Source organism: Pectinophora gossypiella, chromosome 16 (genome assembly GCF_024362695.1).
Source record: "Pectinophora gossypiella chromosome 16, ilPecGoss1.1, whole genome shotgun sequence".
Taxonomy (NCBI): domain Eukaryota; kingdom Metazoa; phylum Arthropoda; class Insecta; order Lepidoptera; family Gelechiidae; genus Pectinophora; species Pectinophora gossypiella.
Window position 1 is genome coordinate 14,229,663 of NC_065419.1, and position 24,175 is coordinate 14,253,837.

At 38.0% G+C, this 24,175-nt stretch overlaps 3 protein-coding genes across 6 annotated transcripts in view; 2 read left to right on the plus strand and 1 right to left on the minus strand.

The window, feature by feature from the left end:
- The window catches only part of LOC126373789 (macoilin), a 170,388-nt gene that overhangs the window by 25,869 nt on the left and 120,344 nt on the right, over positions 1-24,175 (plus strand). For 3 of the 4 annotated variants that reach the window (XM_050020088.1, XM_050020090.1, XM_050020089.1), the window contains 2 exons: positions 332-554; positions 2,227-8,564. In XM_050020088.1, coding sequence (XP_049876045.1) covers positions 332-554; positions 2,227-2,405 — 402 coding nt within the window. In that variant the 3' untranslated portion in view covers positions 2,406-8,564. Of the gene's footprint in view, positions 1-331; positions 555-2,226; positions 8,565-24,175 lie in introns of those variants that run through there. The other variant, XR_007567360.1, reaches the window with a different exon arrangement.
- LOC126373871 (uncharacterized) lies at positions 13,561-14,833 on the minus strand. The gene is made up of 2 exons (XM_050020222.1): positions 14,382-14,833; positions 13,561-14,265 (listed from the first exon to the last, which is right to left on the minus strand). Exons 1-2 carry the CDS (start codon positions 14,730-14,732, stop codon positions 13,864-13,866), a joined length of 753 nt encoding a protein of 250 aa, XP_049876179.1. The 5' UTR covers positions 14,733-14,833; the 3' UTR covers positions 13,561-13,863.
- LOC126373875 (uncharacterized) lies at positions 15,243-16,956 on the plus strand. The gene is made up of 2 exons (XM_050020225.1): positions 15,243-15,978; positions 16,289-16,956. Exons 1-2 carry the CDS (start codon positions 15,637-15,639, stop codon positions 16,649-16,651), a joined length of 705 nt encoding a protein of 234 aa, XP_049876182.1. The 5' UTR covers positions 15,243-15,636; the 3' UTR covers positions 16,652-16,956.

A 24,175-nucleotide genomic window follows, 5' to 3' on the forward strand; every position in this document is an offset into this window, starting at 1 on the left:
CCTACTGGGGCGGAATTTGCTACCTACTGAGTCGGAACTTACTATCTACTGGGTTGGTATTTAGTACCTTCTTGGTCGGAATTCACTACTTGATTGTAAGTAACTTGATCGATTATCCGTGCTTTGTTCGAGAAAAGTATTGTTCAATGCGGCAGTTTGGCACTGATGGAGTCTTCTAATATGTGCCTCGACTACACTTTGTCGCCACCTTCGTCCACTTTTATTTGTGAAAAATAACATACATAAAAACATAAATAGCCTATATACGTCCCACTACTGGGCACAGGCCTCCCCTCAATGTGAAAAATAAATAAAACTTTATTCCATGTAGCTGCGAGCACTAGAAGCGCGGCGCGAGGAGTGCAATAAGAGCAGCGACAGCTCCCTCGGCGGGGGCGGCGGCTTGGGCTCCGGGGGCGGAGGCCTGGGCGCGTGGAGCGCGCTGGCCGAGCGCGCGGCGCACCTGGAGCGCTCGCTGTCGGCCGAGACGCGCGTCAAGCTGGACCTGCTGTCCGCGCTCGGGGACGCCAAGCGCCAGCTGCATATACAAGAGGGTACGTGTACACACATACATAAACTCTCGCCTAGTTCCCACTGGGGTAAGCAAAGACTGCGATTCCGTTTGCTTCGATCCTGACATACTTCTCTTGCTTATTTATTTATTTATTTACTATGGTACATCAACAGCAGTACATACACAAACACACAATATAAAATACACAAAGGAAAAGTTCCGGTATGCCTGCCAATTATAGATGCACACAACACTGATAATAAAAAGTATAAACTAAAGTGAGCTTAAAAAGAACAATAATAATTGAAAATAAAATTTAAGAAAGAAAAAACATAAATCGTCTAACTAATACAACACAACAACGTTAAAATGGTATGAAAAAATCAAACGAAAACTAAAACTATTGCAGAATAAAACTTAGAGATAGGTGGTTAAGTACATAAAATTATAAAATTACATAAAATTATTAGTGGTGTGGATAAGTTTCAGCATTTTACTTTTAAATTGAATAAATGAATCGTTGTGTATGTCCACATCACTGTTGTTTAATTCGTTGAACTTCAACAATATTCTAGAAACCGGATTATGTAGGCCTAGGTTAGTTCTAGAACGGGGAACACTAAAAATTCTTGCTTCCTCCACATTCATCAATCGTTGCATACACGCACGCCGGTTCAGCTTAGATCGTACTACACATTTTCTAAGGACATCTCCAATATCCTTCTAGGTCTTCCTCTGCCAGCCCTAGCATCAACCTTCGCTTTATATACGTATACCATGTACCTCTATATATTCAGTGACTGTGGTAGAAAGCACGATGAGGTCTGGTTACTAAGTTCATCTTGCGATAGATATACCTCCGACTAGCCCATTGGGATATAGTCGTGGAATTCCACTTGATATTAACTGATAATAATGAGCTGAATGATCCCTCTCAATATTCGTTACGATGTTACTAACACCCAGTATATTTTGTTACTTTTAAAACAAATAAAAGTAACAATTACACATACATAAACTCACGCCCGTAATCCCTAATGGGGTGGGCAGAGCCACAAGTAATCAAAGGTTAGGGTTACTTCGTATCCGAAGTCCAAAGATGGATATGATGAACCTTATGGTGATAAGGGATCAGCCTATCGCCCATAATATTAGTCCATCATGTTAGAGGACACAATCCCTCTGTCGGACAAATAAAAGTAAAATAATATAGATAAAATAAAAAGTAAACTATGTAGAGAATCAGAAATATACGTAACTTCGACTGCAGGACCTTGGGGTAGTGAGGGGAATTGATCAGGGAGATCGGCCGGAGACTCAAAGTCAGAGGGGGTGACCCTAGGTCTGAGTCTTACCTGGTCCAACGCCTGCCAGTGGCTGTGCAAAACGCCTAGTTGGACGTGATAAAATAAAAAGATATAAAAGAACCTCACACAAGACCAGGAAAATAAAGAAAACATGACAAACATACACAATCACATATTATTATTATACTCATCAACATCAATTTAAGAGCCACGCTCTTGTCGGTGTAGCATTTTTCCATTACAGTCTATCAAAGGCCAATTCCTTGACTTCCCTATAAGACACGACGTTAACCTTTTCTTTAATCTGTTCCATGTTAACTCTTCTTGGTCTTCCCCTTCCTATATATTATACCACACACCCCTATTACATGCCAATCATATTCACATCTCTTTTACTCCTTCCAGGTTTAATATCAAAACAAGAGAAAGAAATAGAAGAACTGAAAGCTCAAATGTTGGCGGTAATGCCTACGGAATACGTGACACCTGTCAGCGGGTCTATGTCGAAACTCAGATTGGAGAGTTCACCACTGGACCCAAACGCGTCGGTCTACACGCCCAAACAGCTGTGCTCCGACGCCTAGGTACCTGCCTCGATTCGTCCTTACAGGCCATCCACGTTCAGTCAGACCGTCTTAAACTGGAAATTTCTACAAAATTCCACAGCTCGGCCAGGGTAAGTTGATCCGCGTTTAGGGCTACTTACACTGGGCTATGTTTCTGGAAGTTTCTAGAACTTTCCAGCACGAGTTGGTCCGGCTTAATGGTGCGGAGGCCGTTAACGTATTACACTACACTTTATGTTTATGTAACGGTCACCACATAGTATATTTTAATGGGGTATAATGGGCCCGGTACATACCGCGTTAACCTAATTGCGTTTTCACACTACATTCGAGTCCGAGATAGATAGATAAAATACTTTATTGAGCACAATGGACACAAAATACAACAGATACAGAAAAGCACAACAGGCGGCCTTATTGCTCATGCAGCAATTTCTTCCACGCAACCTTAAAGGGTTAAGGGCCTTTTCCTTAGGGTTTTCGGAGAATGACCGATAGTAGAAAAATACTTATGGCCGTTTTCGATAATCTATCCATTCAATGATTTCGCTTACTAAAGTAACTTTTGACACTTATTTTGATGCACACGTCAAAAATGTTTTGTAAGCAAAAACCATGGTTTGATAGATTATTAAAAACGGCAGTCAGAGATATCGGATGACGGATTTTGGTAATGCCATAGAATAATGAATAATACTACGTTATAGAACGGTAACTCTTCGCTCCGCACCATTCCGCAGCGGGCGCCGACCTTACCTCTGGGTTCTTTCGTCTTAAACGGCCGTTAGCCGGTAAGGAGTATGAGAGAGAGAGAGAGAGAGAGAGCACGAACTGTCTGTGTCGCCCGCACTTATGCGTTAGGCGGTATACGACAGGAATAGTGTAGTAGTGCATAATAATAAGCTACCGTACAAATAGCTCTACAGCCATTTTGGATCCTTCGTTTGACGGATTCGGTTCGCTAGTGTGAAAACGCCCTAAGGGTCTCTTTATTTCAGGGTAGTGATATGCTACGGTTTTTCTAAGTTTTTTTTTCTTGGTTTAAACTACAATCAGTCCTCTAGACTAAGCAGTTTCGTTGAGTGGATAAGTGACGTGTCAGGAGCTACAACCAGTGTCACAGCTTCCCACTTTATACAACATGGCTTCTCTTCAGTCGTTTCACATTTACGAGGTCTATAAGCTCTGATGCGAGGGGATTCGGATGATCGGGTAGTCGCTCTAGATGTTTCTTTTGGTAATTCTTGATCTCTTCAGCGACGGTGGGAATGTTAAGGTATTCATATTATAAGGTATTTTTTGAATCTATATAATTATCTATCATCATCAGCCGTACGACGCCCACTGCTGGGCATAGGCCTCCCCCAAGGATCTCCACGACGATCGGTCCTGCACTGCCCGCATCCAGCGGCTTCCCAAGGTCCGCTTACCTAACCTGAAGATTTGACAGGTCCAGTTTTTTATAGAAACGACTGCCTGTCTGTCTTTCCAACCCGAAGAGAAACCAGCCCAATACAGGTTAGGTCACATCCCTCCGAAACGCAGAAAGTGGGTTTCTGTGGGGTCAGTTGTGCACGTGATCTAAACATTAATTCGAAAATAACTTTGAAAATCATTGTTTAGGCCCGTGCTGGGTTTGTTATTGCAAAATGACGCGACCTTGGCTTCATCATCATCTCCCTAGCATTATCCCGTTTTTTCAGAGTCCGCTTACCTAACCTGAAGTTTGACAGGTCCGTATTTTTAAAGAAGCGACTTCCTGTCTGACCTTCCAACCGCGAAGAGACCAGCCCAATATAGGTTAGGTCACATACCTAGATGTTTCCCTTCACAGCTGAGCACGTGATAATCATTTATGATTCAAACATGAATTGGAAAAAATCGACAATCATTGGTTTAGGCCTGTGCTGGATTCGAACCTACCAACTGGGTTACCACGGCTCACGCGACCTTGACTCCATTACAACTAATATTTATTATGTAGTATAGACAATTTGTTGACGTCATTTTACCGCTGTTAGATGACTCCGTTCTCTTAGGAAACCGAAGCTTTGCTACCCTGAAATAGAGTCGAAAATATAATGTAGTGTGATACGTCTTTTAAGGCCTTAATTGGTTAAAACATAGTACTATGACGCGATATCATTATGGCGTTCGGATACTGTGGGTTCACCCCAGCAGTAAAGGCAACCAGGCTATATCCCGTCATTATGACGTATGTACAATCATGAGTAATATTATGGTATAGTCCGTTCAAGAATGATCTTCATAAAAGGTAAACAAATATGGCTGCCGATATTTTTTATCTGTGTCAAACTGCATACTAGTGAAGTGCTGAATTGATTTTAGCTCAAGTTATTTTATCAAAATGAACTGACTCTCTTGGGCTGTTTGAATATTTTGTATGATAATATTAAAATATACATTGTATGTTTCTTTATGGTTACACTAACTCACTTTGAAAGTCATTTTTTCTGCGCATTTCGGCTTATTAAGTACAGTACACTCACTTAAGTTATTCACGGAACTGACTCGTTTTCCTGACCTGAATGAAATGTCTCATCACTAATAGTCAAATTGACAGCTAGCCACAGATTAACAAGAATTTATGATGTCAACTTTTTTGTGTGAGGTTTTGTTTGATTTTTGTTTTTACATGAAAAAATGTGTTTTTAATCATTATTTTACGTTAATTTCACATTGAGCTAAGAAATCATACATCTATTGAGTGCTACGGATGTTATTAGGAAAATACTTTGCGTAGTTTAGGTGAAATTCGAACATTCTTTGTAGTAACAGGTTTGTTTACCTTTTATGAAGATCATTTTTGAACGGACTATATAAGAAAACCAGGTATGCTCAATCCTATAACAAGCCGCCATTGCTAGCCCATTGATGACGTAAGCGTTACCACTGTGTTACCGTTAAGAACGTAAATTTTATTATTGAAAATTAAGCGAATTACTGACTAATATATTTAATTACTATTATTGGTCACCTAAATATAAAAACATTGGTTGCGGGTAATTATTTTTTTACGAAATTGCAACGCAGGGTGGGATGACGTCAGCTGGGCTAAACTTGAAATGTTAACTGTCACTTTTGAGCATACCTGGTTTGCGTAATGTACCTACTTTAGAACCATGTCACACTAACATATTTGACATCTAGTGAGACTTACAGTTCAATTTGTCTAGAAAACTAATGTGACATGGTACTAAAATTCTCGTGACTGTACCATTATCATGCTTTCATACTAAACACAGTGGAATGATGCCTTTGCCAATTGTCTGCGTAAGGCCTTATGGTGATTTTCCACCGAGTAGAAAATAAAGCAAGGATTAAATTGTGTATAGTAACTTTTCAACCGAAGTCAAAGCCATGAAAGTCCATACATTGTTTAAATCTTGTTTTTTTATTTGCTACGGTGGAAGATGAGGCTCAGCTGGGCTTTGTATGGGCGTTTGATTGATCTCATTTTTTTTATTTCGATACTGGCAAGTTAGAAAGGAATGTTCTAATATCATATTGGTTTAAGGTCATCCGTAAGTCTCACTTCGGCTTTAATTGAAACGTGTACGTTAAGATATAAAGGTTGTTTTTGATTATAGGATTGATGTATAAGGGAAGATAATAGTCTTTTTTTTTTATTTGGCTCTGCAGGCCTAGCACGCTATGTAAGACACGACGCGAAATAAAAGTCCTTGGCACATCATCATCATCATCACCAGCCCATTAACGTCCCCACTGCTGGGGCACGGGCCTTCCCTTGGATGGATAGGGAGATCGGGCCTTAAACCATCACGCGGGCCCAGTGCAGATTGGTGGTTATTAACGACTGCTAATGCAGCCGGGACCAACGGCTTAACGTGCCTTTCGAAACACGGAGGAGCTCGAGATGAAAACTTTTTTTTGTGGTCACCCATCTTATGACCGGCCTTTGCGAAAGTTGTTGAACTTCAACAATCGCAGACCGAGCGCGTTTACCGCTGCGCCACCGAGCTCTTCAGCTTGGTACATGCGACTTTATTTATTTATTCCTTGAACAAAGCAAACATTGTGTTGGAATGTTTTACAACAACAAGAGATAGCAATAAGTAATAATAGGTAACACAAACTTAATACAAGAACACAGGGGTGCCACAATCTCATGTTAATAATATAACAGCCATACAGGATTAACAATAGATAATAAAATCACAATAATGCCCACGTGAACACCACAATAATGTCCAAACAGACCGACCAACCTACTATTCGCAATGTCCTGGACTTTTCCAAGATGTCGCGCTCAAAAGTAAATATCTTATTATTGTATAAGGCTTATAGAAGAGCCACGAAAAAGATAAAACAGATACGTAATTGAAGATACGAGAAAATTTATAGTTTTTAACATCATTTATGTGACATACTTTTCTTGTTCAAGTTGCCAGCAAGTCGATGCGCCAACGAGGAACCTCAATTCGTCTGTCAAATTTGACAAATCGCTGTATTGTATATATTCAGGCTGTATGGTCCTCAGATCTTTGCCTACTTTATATAAGGCGAATTTAAACAACAACATGACAATTCGCGTATTGACATTTAATCGCTCTACTCGCGCCGTTAGCGTGCTAAGCCTGCGTATGTGATTATACTGCATTAGACAGGAATTCATACTACTTCGTTTTACACATCATACAACATTCCTTGCTACCTTGTCGACTTAAACTTTACATTTGGAGGATATATATTTCGTTTCAGTACTTAAACCCGCAGAAAATTCGGAATGTCCATACAAATTCTGGTGCGAACTGGATATAACTGGATTTAACTAAAAAATACGAGTGTGTTAGTTTTGTAACAGTGTATTGTCGAAACAGAGCGTTTATTTTTTCATCAATGAAATATTTGGACTCGTCTGTACCTTCCTACTTCGCGAATGTTTACAAGCACAGAACAAAATGTTGCTATACGCTAAAATGTGATTTATTTTTCAATATTGTACTTAAAATTTATAATGAGAATAAAACGACGAACCGAAGCCTAGTGCTGCCTGCGCGCATTGTCGTTCTGTATTTCATATATTGCGTGTTTTTTTTTAAATTTACTGAGAGCAACAGTGACGAGAAGGTTGACGATTAATTTGGCAACATTTCGTCGTTGTTATAAGACTGTAAACATTGTTTTGTACGCGCGTCTGTACCTGAATTGTTGAGACTTGAGCCAATGCGCAATAGCGTCACTATATCAGATTGTTGAAGAGCCAGTAACGTCTGTTATTGCCGCGAAAATAAGTCATATTGGGAAACTTTCGTCTCGTTCGGACCAATGACTTAACACACAAGCGGAAAAGAGTTGTACGAATTGATATTTCTGTCTCGTTCGAGATCAGGCCGTAAACTTTGAGTAGAAAAGAGATGGCTGTACGTTTGAATGTGCCTCTTATGTCTTATTTCCGCGGCAAATCTGTAAGCATCACTACATTTCCTCTGTTCTGTGCATTTTACTAACTTTAGTCGTGACTAATGATCTCTGAATGCATAATTTTATTAAGAAAAAAAGATTCGGTCCTTCCATATTAACAATCGCTGTATGATTAAAGCGTGTTCTTTTTAAATTTATGTGATAAATTGTACAAATTAAGATCTGATATCTTCTTCCTTGTAACTGTAGGTTTTATTAACTTTTTAGGTCGATGTCGGTTTTTGACTGAGCGTGTTTTCATACACTATTATATAATAGAGACGTAGAATTTTACCATTTGACACTAAAATATATCATAATAACTGCATTGTGAGTACCTAAAGCTATCTGAATAATTTCATAGAGTGGATTGCTTTATTATTAAAATTAGTATTTCGTCTAATGAATGAAGATATTTGAATGACGACCGACTCTAGCCAAAGAGGCGGTCAATCAGCTCGCGACACCAAACGCTTCAGGACGCCAATGGCGTGGTCGACGTCTTCCCTCTTTCAGCTCTTATCGCTATTGGCCTACTAGGGTAGATTGATACTTTCATTCCTCAGACGACGTTTTTAGCTGAGGTATTCAAAATTCAAATTCAAAAATATCTTTATTCAGTAGGCAACATAGTTACACTTTGAATCGTCAATTTTTACATAACGAACGTCTCATCCGCCTAAAACAACTGCAGCTTCTCACAACATGTATAGCCGGGGAAAAGAAGCTGCAAGAAAAACCTCGGCACAGGGCCCTAACTCGGTACGCGCCAAATACTACACTCGGCCTGTTGTCTACAATTTTGAACGGGGTGAGAGTCCTCAGCGCTCCTCATTTGTCACATAACATAAACTGCCTATATACGTCCCACTGCTGGGCACAGGCCTCCTCTCAATCAACCGGAGAGGGTATGGAGCATACTCCACCACGCTGCTCCACTGCGGGTTGGTGGAGGTGTTTTTTTACGGCTAATAGCCGGGACCAACGGCTTAACGTGCCCTCCGAAGCACGGAATCAACTTACTTTTTCGGACAATCAGGTGATTCAAGCCTGAAAAGTCCTTACCAAACAAAGGACAGTCTCACAAAGTGATTTCGACAATGTCCCCATCGGGAATCGAACCCGGACCTCCAGATCGTGAGCCTAACGCTCTTACCACTAGACCACGGAGGCTGTTCATTTGTCCGGCTAAGTAGTTAATCTGTGGCAAACCTACAATAAGTCACGTCGAAACGTAATTGAGAGTAAAGCAAGTCGCAGAAGGGGTGAGGACAGCGCGTGATAAGAATTCATGCGGGGCGGAGTGTTACAGTTCAAAAAAAAAATCAAAAATATTTATTCTTCAAAATTGGCTCAAATAGCGCTTTTTGAACGTCAAAAATTAAACTACATAATGGTGCTAATTCCTGTAAATACCATCTAATTTTATTTTAAGTTATATCTGTCATTTTCTTATCCGCCGAAAAGGAAAGGGACGGGTAATCGACAAGCATAACATTTATGGAACACACGTCAATTTTAAGTACAAATCTAAACCAACCGTCTAAAAATTTTACATCCGTCAATAACCCGACACAGTTAAGTAGACAGCACGTCAAACGGATTGCATACCAGCGACGTACCTTTTTGATTCGCCCGGGTTATTCATTCATATACTCATTCTTCCTAAAATTAAGAGCTGTGAATCATCCGTCCCTTTCCTTTTCGACGGATATGAAAATGACAGATATAACTTAAAATAAAATTAGGCGGTGTCTGCAGGAATCGGGGCCATTATATAACTTGCTGTAAAAGTACTACTACTTCGAAAGCTGTGTCGCTGAGGGGAAGACGTGGCCAGAAAACCTCCCAGTACAGGGCTCTACTACTGTTTCATGTTCTATAGTAGTTATCTCTATTTTATAGTAGGGTATAAAAACACCGCTCGGGTTTCTTGTTAAACTTGTAGTAATATCGACTGCTTGACAGTTGTTGAGCCATGACATGACAGTGTAATGTGATTATTGACCTACGGTTTGGTGTGTCGTAAAGGAAACTCGCTTTTGGAATTAAAATGATTTCACGGGTTCTGTCGCATTTAAAATTAGGTTTCCCCGTGTGTTTTCTGACCTATAAGGATTATGTTTGCACGAAAATTATTGCCAGTGTAAAAAAAATAAACATGCGGTAATATAACTGTTTAATTTGTGAATATCGATTCAGGAAAAAAACTTTTTACGCAATTCTAAAATAGTGACTTAAAGTTTTCGCTTTTATTGTTTTCATGTCATCCGCCTACTTATAAATTCTTGCTTTATATAATCGGCATTTAAAATTTTAATCGTCACAATAATACTCAATGAGAATAATGCTTTTGTCTCGTTCTTTCTTATTGTGATGAATGAGATAATAAATGCTCATTGTGTTTGCAAAGATAAATATTTGCGTGTATTTTTGTTTTTGAATAATAATTGTTGTTTTTTGTCTTCTGAAAGATTGTATAAGATTGACTACAGAAAGGTCTAGTATTTGAGTATGGAATGAAGGAATGTCTCATTCTAACGAATCCAGCAATAATATTTCTATGACTGTTACTATAGTTGTTTAAAATCGACAAGCGTCTGTGAAATTAGTTTTGTTTCAAGTCGTATTATAAGTGTGTATTTAACCATCCAATCTCCCTTGTTAACCATCTGAGCTGGTTTTCTATAGCGCTAATTCACCTATCAGTTTAAATATCACATTAAATATCCAAGAGCTTCGCCTTTTGGCTATTAGAGACCCTATTTTTGTAATGTTAGGTGAATTGGCGCCCTACAACCGGCCATTTTGATTCCGTGACGTCATCACATTAGTTTTTAAATATGTACCAGGCTTCCTTTAGCTTCCACAATTTTTTTAATATATGTTTTTGAATGGGATAAACAGTGTTACTTTGCACGGGAATTGTTTAAAAAATAAACCAATTTTGGTGTTAGATAACGTGTTTACCATCAAAAACATATTCTTTACGGCTCCGTTGCATTTATGAAGTACAATATTTCATTTACTGTTCTAATGGAGAAGTCAGTATGGTGTTTATATAAGTATTGGTTAAGCTAGGATTATTGTGAAGAGGGAGATGTCAATGGATGGCGTTTTAGAGTAAGAGGTCGCTGATACTTGTTGCCGTGGTAAACACTTCTCTAAATTTATCAGTAACAAGTGCCAATGATGCTTCGATGAGGCCTGTTTCTTCTAACTTTCATTGCAATTCATAACATAACAAGCTCACGATTATTCCCAATCAGGGACTCTGCTGGCTACGTTCTTCAAAGACAATGTATAGTAGACGACAGGTCGACATGGCAATTCTCTAGTGACGTGACGTTTTCAATATCGATATATTTTTATTAAGTATGTAACAAAATGTGAATAAAATAATACCACGTTTTCATTTAATATAATATTTATACATCTGAATCATCTAACGTATCGCTACAAAAACTTAAAGAATCTTCGTCACTGGTATCTCCGACTTTTATAAAATCTTCCATTTCATTTTCCATTCCCATGTCTTTTTCCCAATATTCATTTTCAAGGTTCTGGACATTTTTTTCGAAATTGCTCCAGTTTTCTGCCGTGACTGACAAAATTGTATTCGTTGTTATCTCTTTAAGCGTTGTCAAACACAAATCGCTCTTTATGTTGTGTTCCCTGACGAGGCGTTTAACGGCGGCAATTTTTAAAAAACAATAGTAATAAATTATGTGAGCGAGATTATAATCGATAAACGCGGTCGATACGGACTCGTGCGACACTAAGACTAAGATGCCGCGGGGACTGTGCGGGTGTGCGGGGCGACCCCGCCTCCGCGGCTCACCTCATGCCCCGATTGCCATGTCGACCTGTCGTCAACAGTAGATGGTGCTGTAAAATTTTTCTTTTGTTTAACCTTCTAACCTTTTTTTTTGTTTAATAATATAGGTTCATGTCTGACAATCTCACCTGATGGTAAGTGACGATGTGTTCTATGGTGGTTCATATTCACCTAGCAATTGTCTACAAGTTCATGGTAACAGACATGCATCTTTTATCTTCGTTTTCGGGTATAAATGACGACCCTTTTTATTACACCCAGGCACAATTACATAGTCATAGTCATTTATTGATAATAATAATTACACGTCACAGATATTACAAAATTCAATGAAATTAAATATTATTACGGAATTCAATTACATTAAAATATATAATCAATTACAGGTCGTCAAAACTATAGAATGCCTGCTCAATAAGCCATTTTTTAAGTTTAAGTTTAAATATAGTACAATTCTTTGCTAGTATGATATGTTCTCTCTATTGTTGAACGCATACATCTTCCAGCCAATATTATTCTGATTAAAATAAAGCGAAGCAATATAGGTTAATGTGATAATAAGAAATATCAGGCAACACTTGTTTTTTACCTATGCTTCTGCCATTGCATTGAATTTTTGAACAATTATGTACACGAGTAATGACAAGATAGGTGAAAATTTAAACAGTGCCATCTATATTATTTTTGCGGAATGTCTAGAGTCCCTCATTGAGGTAGTCAGAGGTACATTCGTCGCAGGATGAACTAAGTACTGTGACGTGTGCGACACCTCGCCGAGCTTTTTATTAGACCAACATGATAGGTGACATATCTGTAATGGTGAAACTTAGTGTTGGTGAAAATTGCACTTCAGTACTCAGAACTTCATAAGTCTCTGCCTACCCCTTCAGGGACACAGGCATAATGCTACGTGTTACGTTATTTCAAAAGTTTATCGAAAAATTGCAATGATTTTTAGCAGAATTCTGCGCCTTGGTTTCTTCTTACATTTTTTGATAGATTTTTCTTAGTTTTCTAATAAATAGTCTTTCAAAAGTGTAATAGGAAAGTTTTCTAGCATAAGATTGGGCAACATTATTTGTGGGATTGACATATTACTGTCTTGAAAGATAATAACTTGTTTGTTTCATGATTATAAAGGTACGTACTTGTGGAAGAGGATTCTTGAGATACTCAAGGGATTAAAGTTGTAGTAGATATGGTTATTGGGATTAAAATCTCCTTTGACTATTACGAGGTAGAAGTGTACGTGACAGATGGCGCCATCTCTCAATAGTCAAAGGAGACTTTAATCAATTGAGTTTCCCAATAATCGTGTCTCCTGCGGGCTTAGCACCGTAAGTGTGCGACTCTTTATCTCCTCGACATACGTCACCCATCACTCTCTCACAGTACTGCACAGAAAGAGACAGATGATCTCTGTCGCGGCGGAGAGTCGCGTGCTTACGGTGCTAAGCCTGGTGCAAATTTAATAACTTGATTGTCACAATAATCCTCTCTCCTATATATTTTTCAATTCTATGTAATAATTGAGTGAGGATACATCAGCGATAAGCGACGAATTGACGCACATTGTTATATCAGTCTGGCAGAATGTTCCGTATTATTTTTGAGATTTTTGACACTAAAGATTGTCGTCTACTCTAGTCTTTAACTAAGGCCCGTTTACACTTATCAACGGAACTACACAAGTGATATCGAAAGATGAAGTGTAAACGGACCTTCATTATTTATAACCTAAGTTTAATGTTTAGTTTTGTTTTGACATCAAACTGCGCACTGCCCTTGAAGTTGGACTTCCACAAGTTGAAATGTGAGAACTTGAAGTACTTAATTTAGCTTTAGATATCAATGTGATTTATCCACTAACTTTTTTTATTTATGAGATGAGCTGTCGGCAGCACGGACACTATATTTTTTCATGAACATGTTTCTGGTGACAAAAGATGTAGGAACAATTGGTACAAGCAGAAAGATCTGAATTTTCACTAGTGAAATGTAAGCGATGTTTGTTTGTATTATAAAGAGATGCTGTAACAGCAATAAAAAATCAGACTTGCAAATGAGGTTTTTTTTTAATAATTTAGAACACCTTATTCACTTTTCATAGACATTTTCTCATAGTCTTTTGCAATAAAGTTTATCTTTTTGTCAGTTTCCAGCTGATTCAAGAAGTTGTTTTAACGTCATACTCTATTTCTTTTCTGTTAATGATTCTATTCTAGCTTCACTAACAATACTTTGTATTTGAAGCTGTGCTTTTAGAGCTGTTGCAATATCCATATTTCTTAATTGTGACGCTATGTATTTACCATAGATATCAAACTCATCCTCTTTCCCTTCATATTTGCTTTCCACTATGTCCTTGGAGCATTCGGAACTTGTGCTATTTCTTTTATATTTTTTCCTTTTATACGGTGATTCAGTATGTTCCTCGTCCACTGGCTCAGACTTCAACAATAAAACATAATCGTCATCTGTGGGGGAAATGAAAGGATCTTTTTCAGTTTCAGAGTTGTTTTCACAATTATCAATCTCTTCGCTAAACCATATCCTTTGGGAGGAATCTTCCGTTTCGGTATCGACTTCTGGTGCCTGTAAAATAATTGTGGAGTTTAATGAAAGGCACACTCAATAAGACTTACTGTATAAAAAAATACATTTCAAATGTAATAAAAAGACGTAAGGGTTATATAATTAAGGATATATACTTCATCACATGAGGATGTCATTCCAAGTTGTTTCCTTCTTGATATACGAAAGCATTTGTCCCAGTCTTTAAACCATCCCAGCTTCGTCATATACGGCGCACCAGGGGATGAACGAGCTCTAATTTTCGCTATTTCTTGGCTGTACGTCGATTTTAAACTCCTTATCTTTAATACTACTTCCCTTTCGTGAAGTAATATATTGGTTATAGCATGAAATTTGGAAACTATTTCTCGGTATGCTGCTTGCCTTTTATGCTTGATTTTGTAGTCGTCATGTTCACTATTCCACAAGCATTTATGGTCAAGATATAATTTAACGAACAACCTAGTCTCAGATTCACCCCAACGCATGGTTTAAAATCTGAATTAACTTATTAGTTATTCAAATTATTGCTTTCATTAATATTTTCGTTTTAATTTGCAATATTGTTGACATGACATTCGTACACAAATATGGCGGATTGTTTTGGTTTTTTTTTAATCTATGTTACCATACTAAAATATATTTTTTAAAAGGTAAAATCATAAAATGGAACAGAATAATAATAAAAATGGCATTGATTAGTGATTAGTCTTGGTCTTGGATTAGTCAGTAATGCGTAGTCGTACTATACAAGTACCATACGTGTGCCGTAAGTAAAATCAAACGGAGGCCCGTGTTGCCCTATGAAGTATGTGTAAAATACGTATTCGTGCTCGTACTTGAATTGATAATTTTTATCTTTAGTTTTAGACGGCAACATTGTTATTTAATGTCAATTTTGACATTCACACCATCAAAAAGTAAATAAAATATAATTTTCATGGCTTTTTCGGCGGGAAACGGGAACGGGACAGTTGCTTTCTTCATTGGGTAATCTAAATAATTAATACGAAGTGGTGTTTTGTGGTTAATGATCGCATTAAGTTAGTCGGAAGACATTCGCGAGTGTTATTATATTGGAGTATTCAATGAACAAAGTGTATCTGCCTATTTTCGCTTCGTGCCGGGAAGCCGCTTCATAACTCAAAAGTTTATGCGGACTTTTGAGTTAATTCGTTTGGGGTTCGGAGTAGGAGTCTACTCCGAGGGTGGGGGCTTAGGTTTCATCATCATCACCTTTCATCATTTCATTAATCATCAAGAAAAAAAATACGTCAGACATGGCTGTATGGGCATAGTTCCCTTTGCCTTACCCTTCGGGGAAAACCAAAACAAAAAAAAAAAAAAAAAAAAATATAATTTTCATTCTTTCACGTAATTTTCACAAAAATAATGCGGTGGGGCGAAGCTGTTACGACAGAATTTGTTAGGATGTATCTTAAGCATGAGTGTCTGTGGAATCCTGACCACCCGAGTTATAAAATGCGACACGTAAGAGAAAAAGCTTACTACGCTATTAGCTCAGAGTTTAAAGCTGCTACGTCGAAGAATTTATCCGTTCCGGAAGTAAAAGTGAAGATAAAGAATTTACGGACAACGTACTGCCAACAAGTGCACAAAATACTGCAGAAATCCGGTCCAGATTCTATGTATGAACCTTCGCTTGTTTGGTTCCATGAAATGGATCGATGTTTGAAGCATATACCTTTGAACCGGCATTTGAACTATGGCTCGGTAAGTAACGTTAACATAATTTCAAATCAGCTACTTATTATAGTCAGGTGAATGTAATGATGTCCTTAGACTTCATAACAATGTACAGTCATACATGAGCATTGTCATGTATCCACTTTAGAACCATGTCACATTATCATATTTGATATTTAATGAGACTTACAGTTCAATTTGTCAAAAAAGTTATGTGACATGGTACTAAAGTTAGTTAATACTTATGACCGTACCTGTCTTCTGGAACCTAAGGAAACAAAATCAAAACAAACGTACCAAATTTACTATTATATTTTATTTATAACATGTGTTCCAGAGGCAACAGGCACCAGAGGTTGACTCCTCTGAAATATGGGTGGAAACACGGAATGAAAAATTGGATGAGCAAAACCCAGACCCTCTTATATCACAAACAGATGAAGAATTACAAGAACCATCAGACGAAGTTAACACGAAAAAGAAAAAGCGGAGTTCCTTTAAGAAAAAGAAAAAGTTCAAACGTAAAAGTCCAGTTTGTTACGTATCAGATTCAAATTCAGAATCAAGGGAGGACGAATTTGACATTTATGGGAAGTTCATAGCATCACAACTGAGGCAAATGGACCTACAAAAAGCGTTGAGACTACAACTTGAAATACAAAGTCTCGTTAGCGAAGCCAGGATCTCTGATATATCATAAAATAATTATATTATTTTTATTTATTGCTATAAGTCAAAAATTGCCATTTTTATTTACTAAAAATTAAGATTACAGTGATTGTAATATACAAGTTATTCAAATTAATGTTTATTATAAAAAAGAGTACAAATTATTATGTTTATTTTAAATAATTATTGTAGAATTCTATTTAATGTATTACAATAACCAAAGAGATAGATATAGCCTTTATTATGGACTTATTGTAACAATTTTTTTTTTTTTTTTTTTTTTTTTTTTAGCTTATACATAATATTAAAAAAGAAATAAAGATGTGTTTAATTATGCTCTTCGTCCATTTGTCTTTTGACAAAGGCCTCCTCCAGCTCTTTCCACTTATCCCTGTCTCTCGCCAGCCTTCTCCACATATTTCCTGCTGTATTTTTTATCTCTTCTTCCCATCTCTTAATTGGTCTTCCTCTCTTTCTTGTTCCGTATCTGGGGTACCACTCGGTTACGTCTTTTGTCCATTTCTCAATTTTTTCTCGCATCATATGTCCAGTCCAACGCCATTTGATTTTTCTTATGTGTTCTGTTATGTCTTTGACCTTCGTCTTTTTCCTTATATCGGTCAGTCTCACTCTGTCTTTTCTTCTAACTTTTAGGATGCTCCTCTCCATACTGTTCTGACAAACTTGAATTTTTTTGGCTTGAACTTTCGTAAGAGACCATGTTTGACATCCATACGATAGACAAGGCAGAATGCAAGAGTTGAAGATTTTTGCTTTCGAGTGCATGGGAAAATAACTGTCCTTCATTATTTCTCTGAGAGACCAGTATCTTTTCCATCCCGACGATATCCTTTGTTGCACTTCTTTGTTCATTTGATCTTTTGGTGATATGATCTGACCCAGATATGTGTAGCTCTCTATGAACTCAATCTCTTCGTTGTCTACCATAATTCTAGTTGGTGTCTGATTAGTCATTAGTTTCGTTTTACTTGTATTCATTGTTAAACCCGCAGCTCTCTCAACCAAAGACAAAAATAAAATAGTAATAAGTATAGTAGAATTATCTTTTGTTCTTGGTACTTACCTATATTTTATTGTATGTTATGTGCTTATGGTCGAATAACCGATCGCAAGTAGACCGAAATAGGAAGAAAAATCATGAAATTAGGTATCAATTTTACAATCTGGCCACGACATATACATATTAGTACTCGTGACCATACCAGAGCACCACAGTGACTATTCAAACAAAAACCCACAAAAATATCATAAAATGAATAATGATCGGCCAGTGGAGAGTAATAAAACAATCTCTCGGTAATCCCCGCTTCGACATCAACCTGTGACCGTAAGAGCGGCCACGCGCCGGCGAACAACTTTTATTGCGTTTTTTATAGGGTAACCATGATTTAATAATATATTTTTTTTATTGAAACATACGCGTAGCGGATGAAGGATAATAGGATTACGAAAGCAGCATAAAAAGCGAAGGTTGCTGATAAGGCTGGCAGAGGAAGACCTAGAAGGACGTAAAGAAAGTTTCAGTGCGATCTACTCTGAACCGGCGTGTATGAAACGATTGATGAATGTGGAGGAAGCAAGAAAAGTGTGTCAGGATCGAAGCAAATGGAATTCCACAGTCTGCTTACCCCGGTGGGAAATAGGCGTGAGTTTATGTTTGTATGTGTATATGTATAAACTATATATATACACGTAAGTTATGGTTTGTATTAGTTGCACTCTAGCATGATAGTGCGTAATAATTGACAGCTGGACAGAAAGAGACAGAGAGTCTTGACTTATGACGCATAAGACACCAACCAATGAGGGGTGAACTACATCTATCCTTTTCTGCCACTGAGAATCGTTATTGTCTAGAGGAGACGGTGCGGTCCGAGTGCGGTAGTACTTCTCTTTACCCGCTCTAGCCAAAGACAGTTCTGAGAGACAGAAAAGGATAGAAGCGTAGGAAAATGCGATGCGCTGCGACCAAATGTGAGTTCAACCCTAATATAGGATCATCAGAGAACACTCAATCTTTATTGTGTTTTTTTTTGTTTTATTCGCCCACTACCTCAGATCGTGTTACGGCTGAGCTAAGAAGTAAGTAGAAGCGGCGCAAGAAACATTTGAGAATCCTAAAAGCAATACCAAAAACTTGTCTCAAATTATCCACCAACCTTAAAACTCATGGTTACCCTCGAAGTGGACAAGTTCTGGACACGGATGGATGGCGTGCGAGTCCGAAGGGAGCAAACTTACATTGCCGAGATAAATTATAAGATTTCAGCCTATCTGCAAAGTTAATTCGTTAGTCGGAGTTATTCCGTTGATACTTATCAAGGGGCTCTGAACTCTCGATAACAGAGGTTTTCTTTTTTTCCTGGGTCATGTTTTTTTGGACTTCTGGTTGATCTAGACGATTTGTTCGCTGATAGCGCTGTGATTGTGATTAATCACTTTGTTCTGCCTTTGCTTACCCCTACGGAAAATAGTGTAGTTATATACATCTGTAGGTATTGTAAGTGAAGTCAGTAGGTAAAGTTCTCACCTCACGGCTGCCTTTGGTCAGCGCAGACCCTTATTTTAAAATAAGCCGTTTTTAATGGCCCACCATTAAAAACTCATAAAATATTCTACTCTTACTGAAGTGTAGGGACGGAAGGAAGGACGTAGCAAAGCTGTTACGTGTGTAGCAAATTGCTACGCGCTACGATTTACTACGAGATAATTAGATTCTTTATCTTGAGTAATACTTGCCTCTCACTTTGAGGTCTAAACCAATGATTGTCGAATTTGTTTTCGAATTCATGTTTGGATCATAAATTATTATCACGTGCTCAGCGGTGAAGGAAAACATCGTGAGGAAACCCCCATTCCCGAGAAATTCATTTTCGGTGGTATGTGACCTAAACTCTATTGGACAGGTTTTCCCTTCGCGGGTTGGAAGGTCAGACAGGCAGTCGCGTCTGTAAAAACCGGACCTGTCAAATATTCGGGTTAGGTAAGCGGACCCTGTGAAAAACGGGATAATGCTAGGGGGCTATGAATTAGATTATCACGTTCCACAGAGGTCGCTTACTTTACCTGAAGATTTGACAAATTTGATTTTTTACCGAAGTGACTGTCTGACTTTCCCACCCAGGAAGAGAAAACCAGCTCAATAAGTACGGTTGAATTTTATAACTTTGCAATATATGTACTGTTGGTATACCTATCTAAATAAAATAAAATATCATTATTGTTTAGGCCCATGTCGGAATTCGAACTTCCGACCTCGTAGTGACAGTCAAGCGTTCTTTCAACTGGGCTACCACGGTTTTTGGGCCCAAAATTACATAATAAACTTCTACCTACATCACTCATAGTTTTAATGTTTTTTTTTCTCAATTGAAACATACAATAATGAACATACAGCGGTCAGCAATATCGAACATTAAACAAGTTTCCAACTAATAGCACAATATTTGACCTTAACCGTTTGACATTGGGTGCCCGCGACCGAAACAAGTTTGTAATGCTTTATGAAACAAATAATGCTTTTGTAAAAAGTAGGGTTGACTTTAAACGATAGGGCTGCCAATTTCCACGTAAGTCTCTTTTGTAACTTTTTTTTATTTTGACGCAATAAAGTACGTATATTATATTTTTATCTTCTTTTATCGTGTGGGTTGTGAGGTTACCTACCTCGTCAAAACTGATGTCAGGGTTACTATTGAGCCGCCAAAGGGCCCTGACATGGCTCATGTAACGACTACGTTCTTACATTAGTAAGTAGCAACCGGGACCAACGGCTTAACGTGCCTTCCGAAGCAAGGATCGTCTTATTTTGGGACAAATAGGTGATCAGCTTGTAATGTCCTAACCAAACTAGGGATCACAAAATGATATTTGTGATATGTCCCCACCGGGATTCGAACCCAGGACCTCCGGATCGTGAGCCCAACGCTCAAGCACTGGACCACAGAGACCACTGTTTGTTTGATGACTAGATTTGTTTTTACAAAGAACCGCGTGGTGAAGTATGCTCCATAGCCCTTCCGGTTGGTTGAAGGGGTCTGTGCCTAGCAGCGGGACGTATATAAGCTGTTTATGTATATGTAAATGAAAACAAACAGACAAGCAGTAACGAACACAACACTAACAAACAAATAGCATGTGCTCACGACTATTGGTAGTGCGGGTGTAATCAAATTCAAAAATATCTTTATTCAGTAGCTAACATAGTTACACTTTGGATCGTCAATTTATAGTCATGTGCTTGTGTTTCTTAGAAGTGACAGCCCTTACAAAAATCCCTATAAACCCCTATTGCGACTCCATTCACCCCTCATCTTGGGTAAGGGACAAGCAACATTTTTACGTTTTTCTCTTAAATCTCAATATTTTAACAAATTGTATACAATCTGTCGCCGAGACGACATCTAGACTCAACTTTTGACATTAGTTTTATATCGATAGTCACAAGGTATATTAACATTCACTGTGAAGTGCGATTTTGTCGCTATCCACCCTATTTTAAGGTATTTTCGCCTTTTGTTTTATCGCTTTATGCTACTGCGGGTCTAAAAACACATTTATGTACTTAAGTAATTCATTTAAAAATAATTTCTTTATTATGGCTTTTTAACTCCCCTATATGTAAAAAAAGAACGGTATAAAGAGTAAATTATTTGCCGCAGTATCGTCGATAGGAGGTGTATTAATGAAGGCGTCATTGTAAGTTTGAAAGCCTCGGGCAGGTAGGTACGAGGCGGCTTTGTTAGCAACGAACAATGTCCGTCGTTTCCTATCAGATTTCATAATTATTCTGTACCACAAACAGGGGGACGTAAACATCATGAAACTATTAGCAGATCTCTATGAATATAATGTGTGGCATGTTTGGAACATAATATAAGGTAGGTTATAGACTACCACCCTTCTCTCTAATGGGATGGTCCTCTTGATTGGTGGAGGTGGATTACCAAACCCCATCTACCCTAGGGTTATTATTGAGCCGCCATAGGCCCTTCACATGAGTCGTGTAACGACTACGTACTTATATCAGTAAGTAATAACCGGGACCAACGGCTTAACGTGCACGGATTATCTTACTTTTAGACAATTAGGTGGTCAGCCTGTAATGTCCTAACCAAACTAGGGATGACAAAGTGATTTTTGTGGTTTGTCCCTACCGGGATTCGCACCCGGGACCTCCGGATCGTGAACACAACGCTTAACTACTGGGCCACGGAGCCCGTTAATGTTAATGGGATGGTTATACACATAGTCTTACCAATCAGATATAAACAAGAGGTGCACATGTGAGTGTTTCCATATAATTTCAATACCTACATAACATAACATAACATAACAAATACTTTATTGCACAAACAGGAAAAAACAAAATACAAAACAAAAGAGAAATAGAATTAGTACAATAGGCGGCCTTATTGCTAAGTAGCAATCTCTTCCAGGCTTCTACATTACGGTTTAGCTACTTACATAATTATGTGCTTAGACTTTAGAACCCAGTTTTTGTTTCAATGTCTTTGATTCCCCAACCGGCTGCAGCTGAAAATCAGCGTCATAGTCTAGCTTCAGTTAGGCTGTGAACTGAAGCCGTTTCGGCATTAAGTATAATAATTATTAAGCAATTTAATTGCCTCTAAGTATTTCTTCTTTCAGAATCAGAATCAGAATCAGAATCATTTATTCAACGTAATTATCATGGATAAACTTGTTGAAGGTCAATGTAACATTTTTGAATTTACGTCATTTCGCAAGGTGTTATGGCTGAGGAGAAGAAATGACAAGAAACTGCAACAGCAACACATCTTTTAAATCAATGAGGGTACATTACAAGTTATTTAATAACTAGAGGAACACATTCAATACCAGACATTTTTATCATTTAGGTAATCATTAATCTTATAATAGGCTTTTTTACATAAAGTAATTCTTTCTATAATCAGTTCAGAAGTAAAACTCGTATTTTTGGACGATACTCGTTTAATTTTGTATTAATAGATTTTTCACAAGTTGTATTTTATATCACCAACCGTATTGACGCTTCGTCGCCATATTCAAAAGTGACGTATCGTCGATACACAAATATCGACTTGCGAATCGATTATCACAGATATCGATTCGCATATCGATTGTTAGACAGTAATATTATGACTTAATTTTAAAGTGATTACAGTCGGCCATCCTGATTCAGTGTCTGTCCCAGACACCTAGTCAAGACGACCCCACACTAATTACAATTATAAATAAACTAATTACAATTATAAATAAACTAGTTCAAATATAATAACATTAGAGGTCGACAACAACTGGAATATGTGTGTCCGTTATACAAAGACCCAAAGAATGGAGACAATTTTAGTTAGTAACAGAGTCACAGACTCGGTAGAGTCTCATATTACTCTGAGAATAATTATTTATGATAAACACGTCATTATCAAACAATTCACGAAGTTAGAAAATCAATCAATGTTGATATTAATATATTTATAATTGTGAAATTTATAATGGGTATTAACCCATAATAACTATGTAGAACAAATTTTAATTTTTACATAATCCTGAAATTAGTCAGTAATAGTATTCGGCCATCCTACGTTTAGAATGACCCCATTCAATTACTTGTTTTTTTTTTAATTATCTAATACATCGATTGATATGTGATATGACGAACTACTAAATACTATTAAAAAAACATTATAATCCTTAGATTTGTTCTTTTTCAATTAAAGAAAAGTAAAACTATCACTTCCATTTCACTGATTTACACTAAAAGACCTTGTTTACACGAAACATTTCGGACTGATTAGATTTACAAAAGAGTTGATCTAGTTCACTATTTAGGAGGAATCTGGATACCGCGTGGCTGCCTGAAGCTCCGTTTGGCTTGGTTTCATCTTGTAAACGGCAACCGCTAGCCCACGCAAGGAGCTGTTAACACGCGGGTGCCGAATGCCCGCGCAAGGAGCTACGGACTCAACCCGGTTATATATGTGCACTGTATGCCCACGCAAGGAGCTATAGCCTTCGGCTAGCTAGCATTCGGGTCCGTATGCCCACGCAGGGAGCTACGGCCATCGACTAACTAGTATCAGGCTATGTGCGCCCACACAAGGAGCTACGGCTAATAAAGTATTTAGGTATTTGGCGTACGTGTGCCCGCGCAAGGAGCCACGGCCCAACTATTGTCACATCTACGTGCCCGCGCAAGGAGCTTATTTTGATTCTTAAATAAACGGCAACATCCAGCTAAATCTGCAACTCGATGGGGCGGCCTCTGGTCATCATCATCAGTGTGTCTGATTTGTACGAGTTCTGCTTGCCATAAGTAACGCAACTGGATTGCTCGGCTTCCACTGGTCAGGTCACGTTCAGTCATCAGCGGCAATCTTTCAGTTTATCAATTGGGATAGGAAAACGTGGGAATAACAGTAATAATAATATTTGCCAAATAATAAGAACTAAGTAATATAGTTACCATTTAAGACTAAAACTAATAATCTGAACCATTTTGCAACTAATCATTCGCTATCACCGTACTCGC

What these genes read in the sequence shown, in the direction of transcription:
- LOC126373871 (XM_050020222.1), bottom strand. Translation starts at nt 14,732, where the DNA reads ATGCGTTGGGGTGAATCTGAGACTAGGTTGTTCGTTAAATTATATCTT. An exon ending in TGACATCCTCATGTGATGAA is followed by an intron (nt 14,266 to 14,381) that starts GTATATATCCTT and finishes ATTATTTTACAG; the next exon opens with GCACCAGAAGTCGATACCGA.
- LOC126373875 (XM_050020225.1), top strand. Translation starts at nt 15,637, where the DNA reads ATGCGGTGGGGCGAAGCTGTTACGACAGAATTTGTTAGGATGTATCTT. An exon ending in GGCATTTGAACTATGGCTCG is followed by an intron (nt 15,979 to 16,288) that starts GTAAGTAACGTT and finishes CATGTGTTCCAG; the next exon opens with AGGCAACAGGCACCAGAGGT.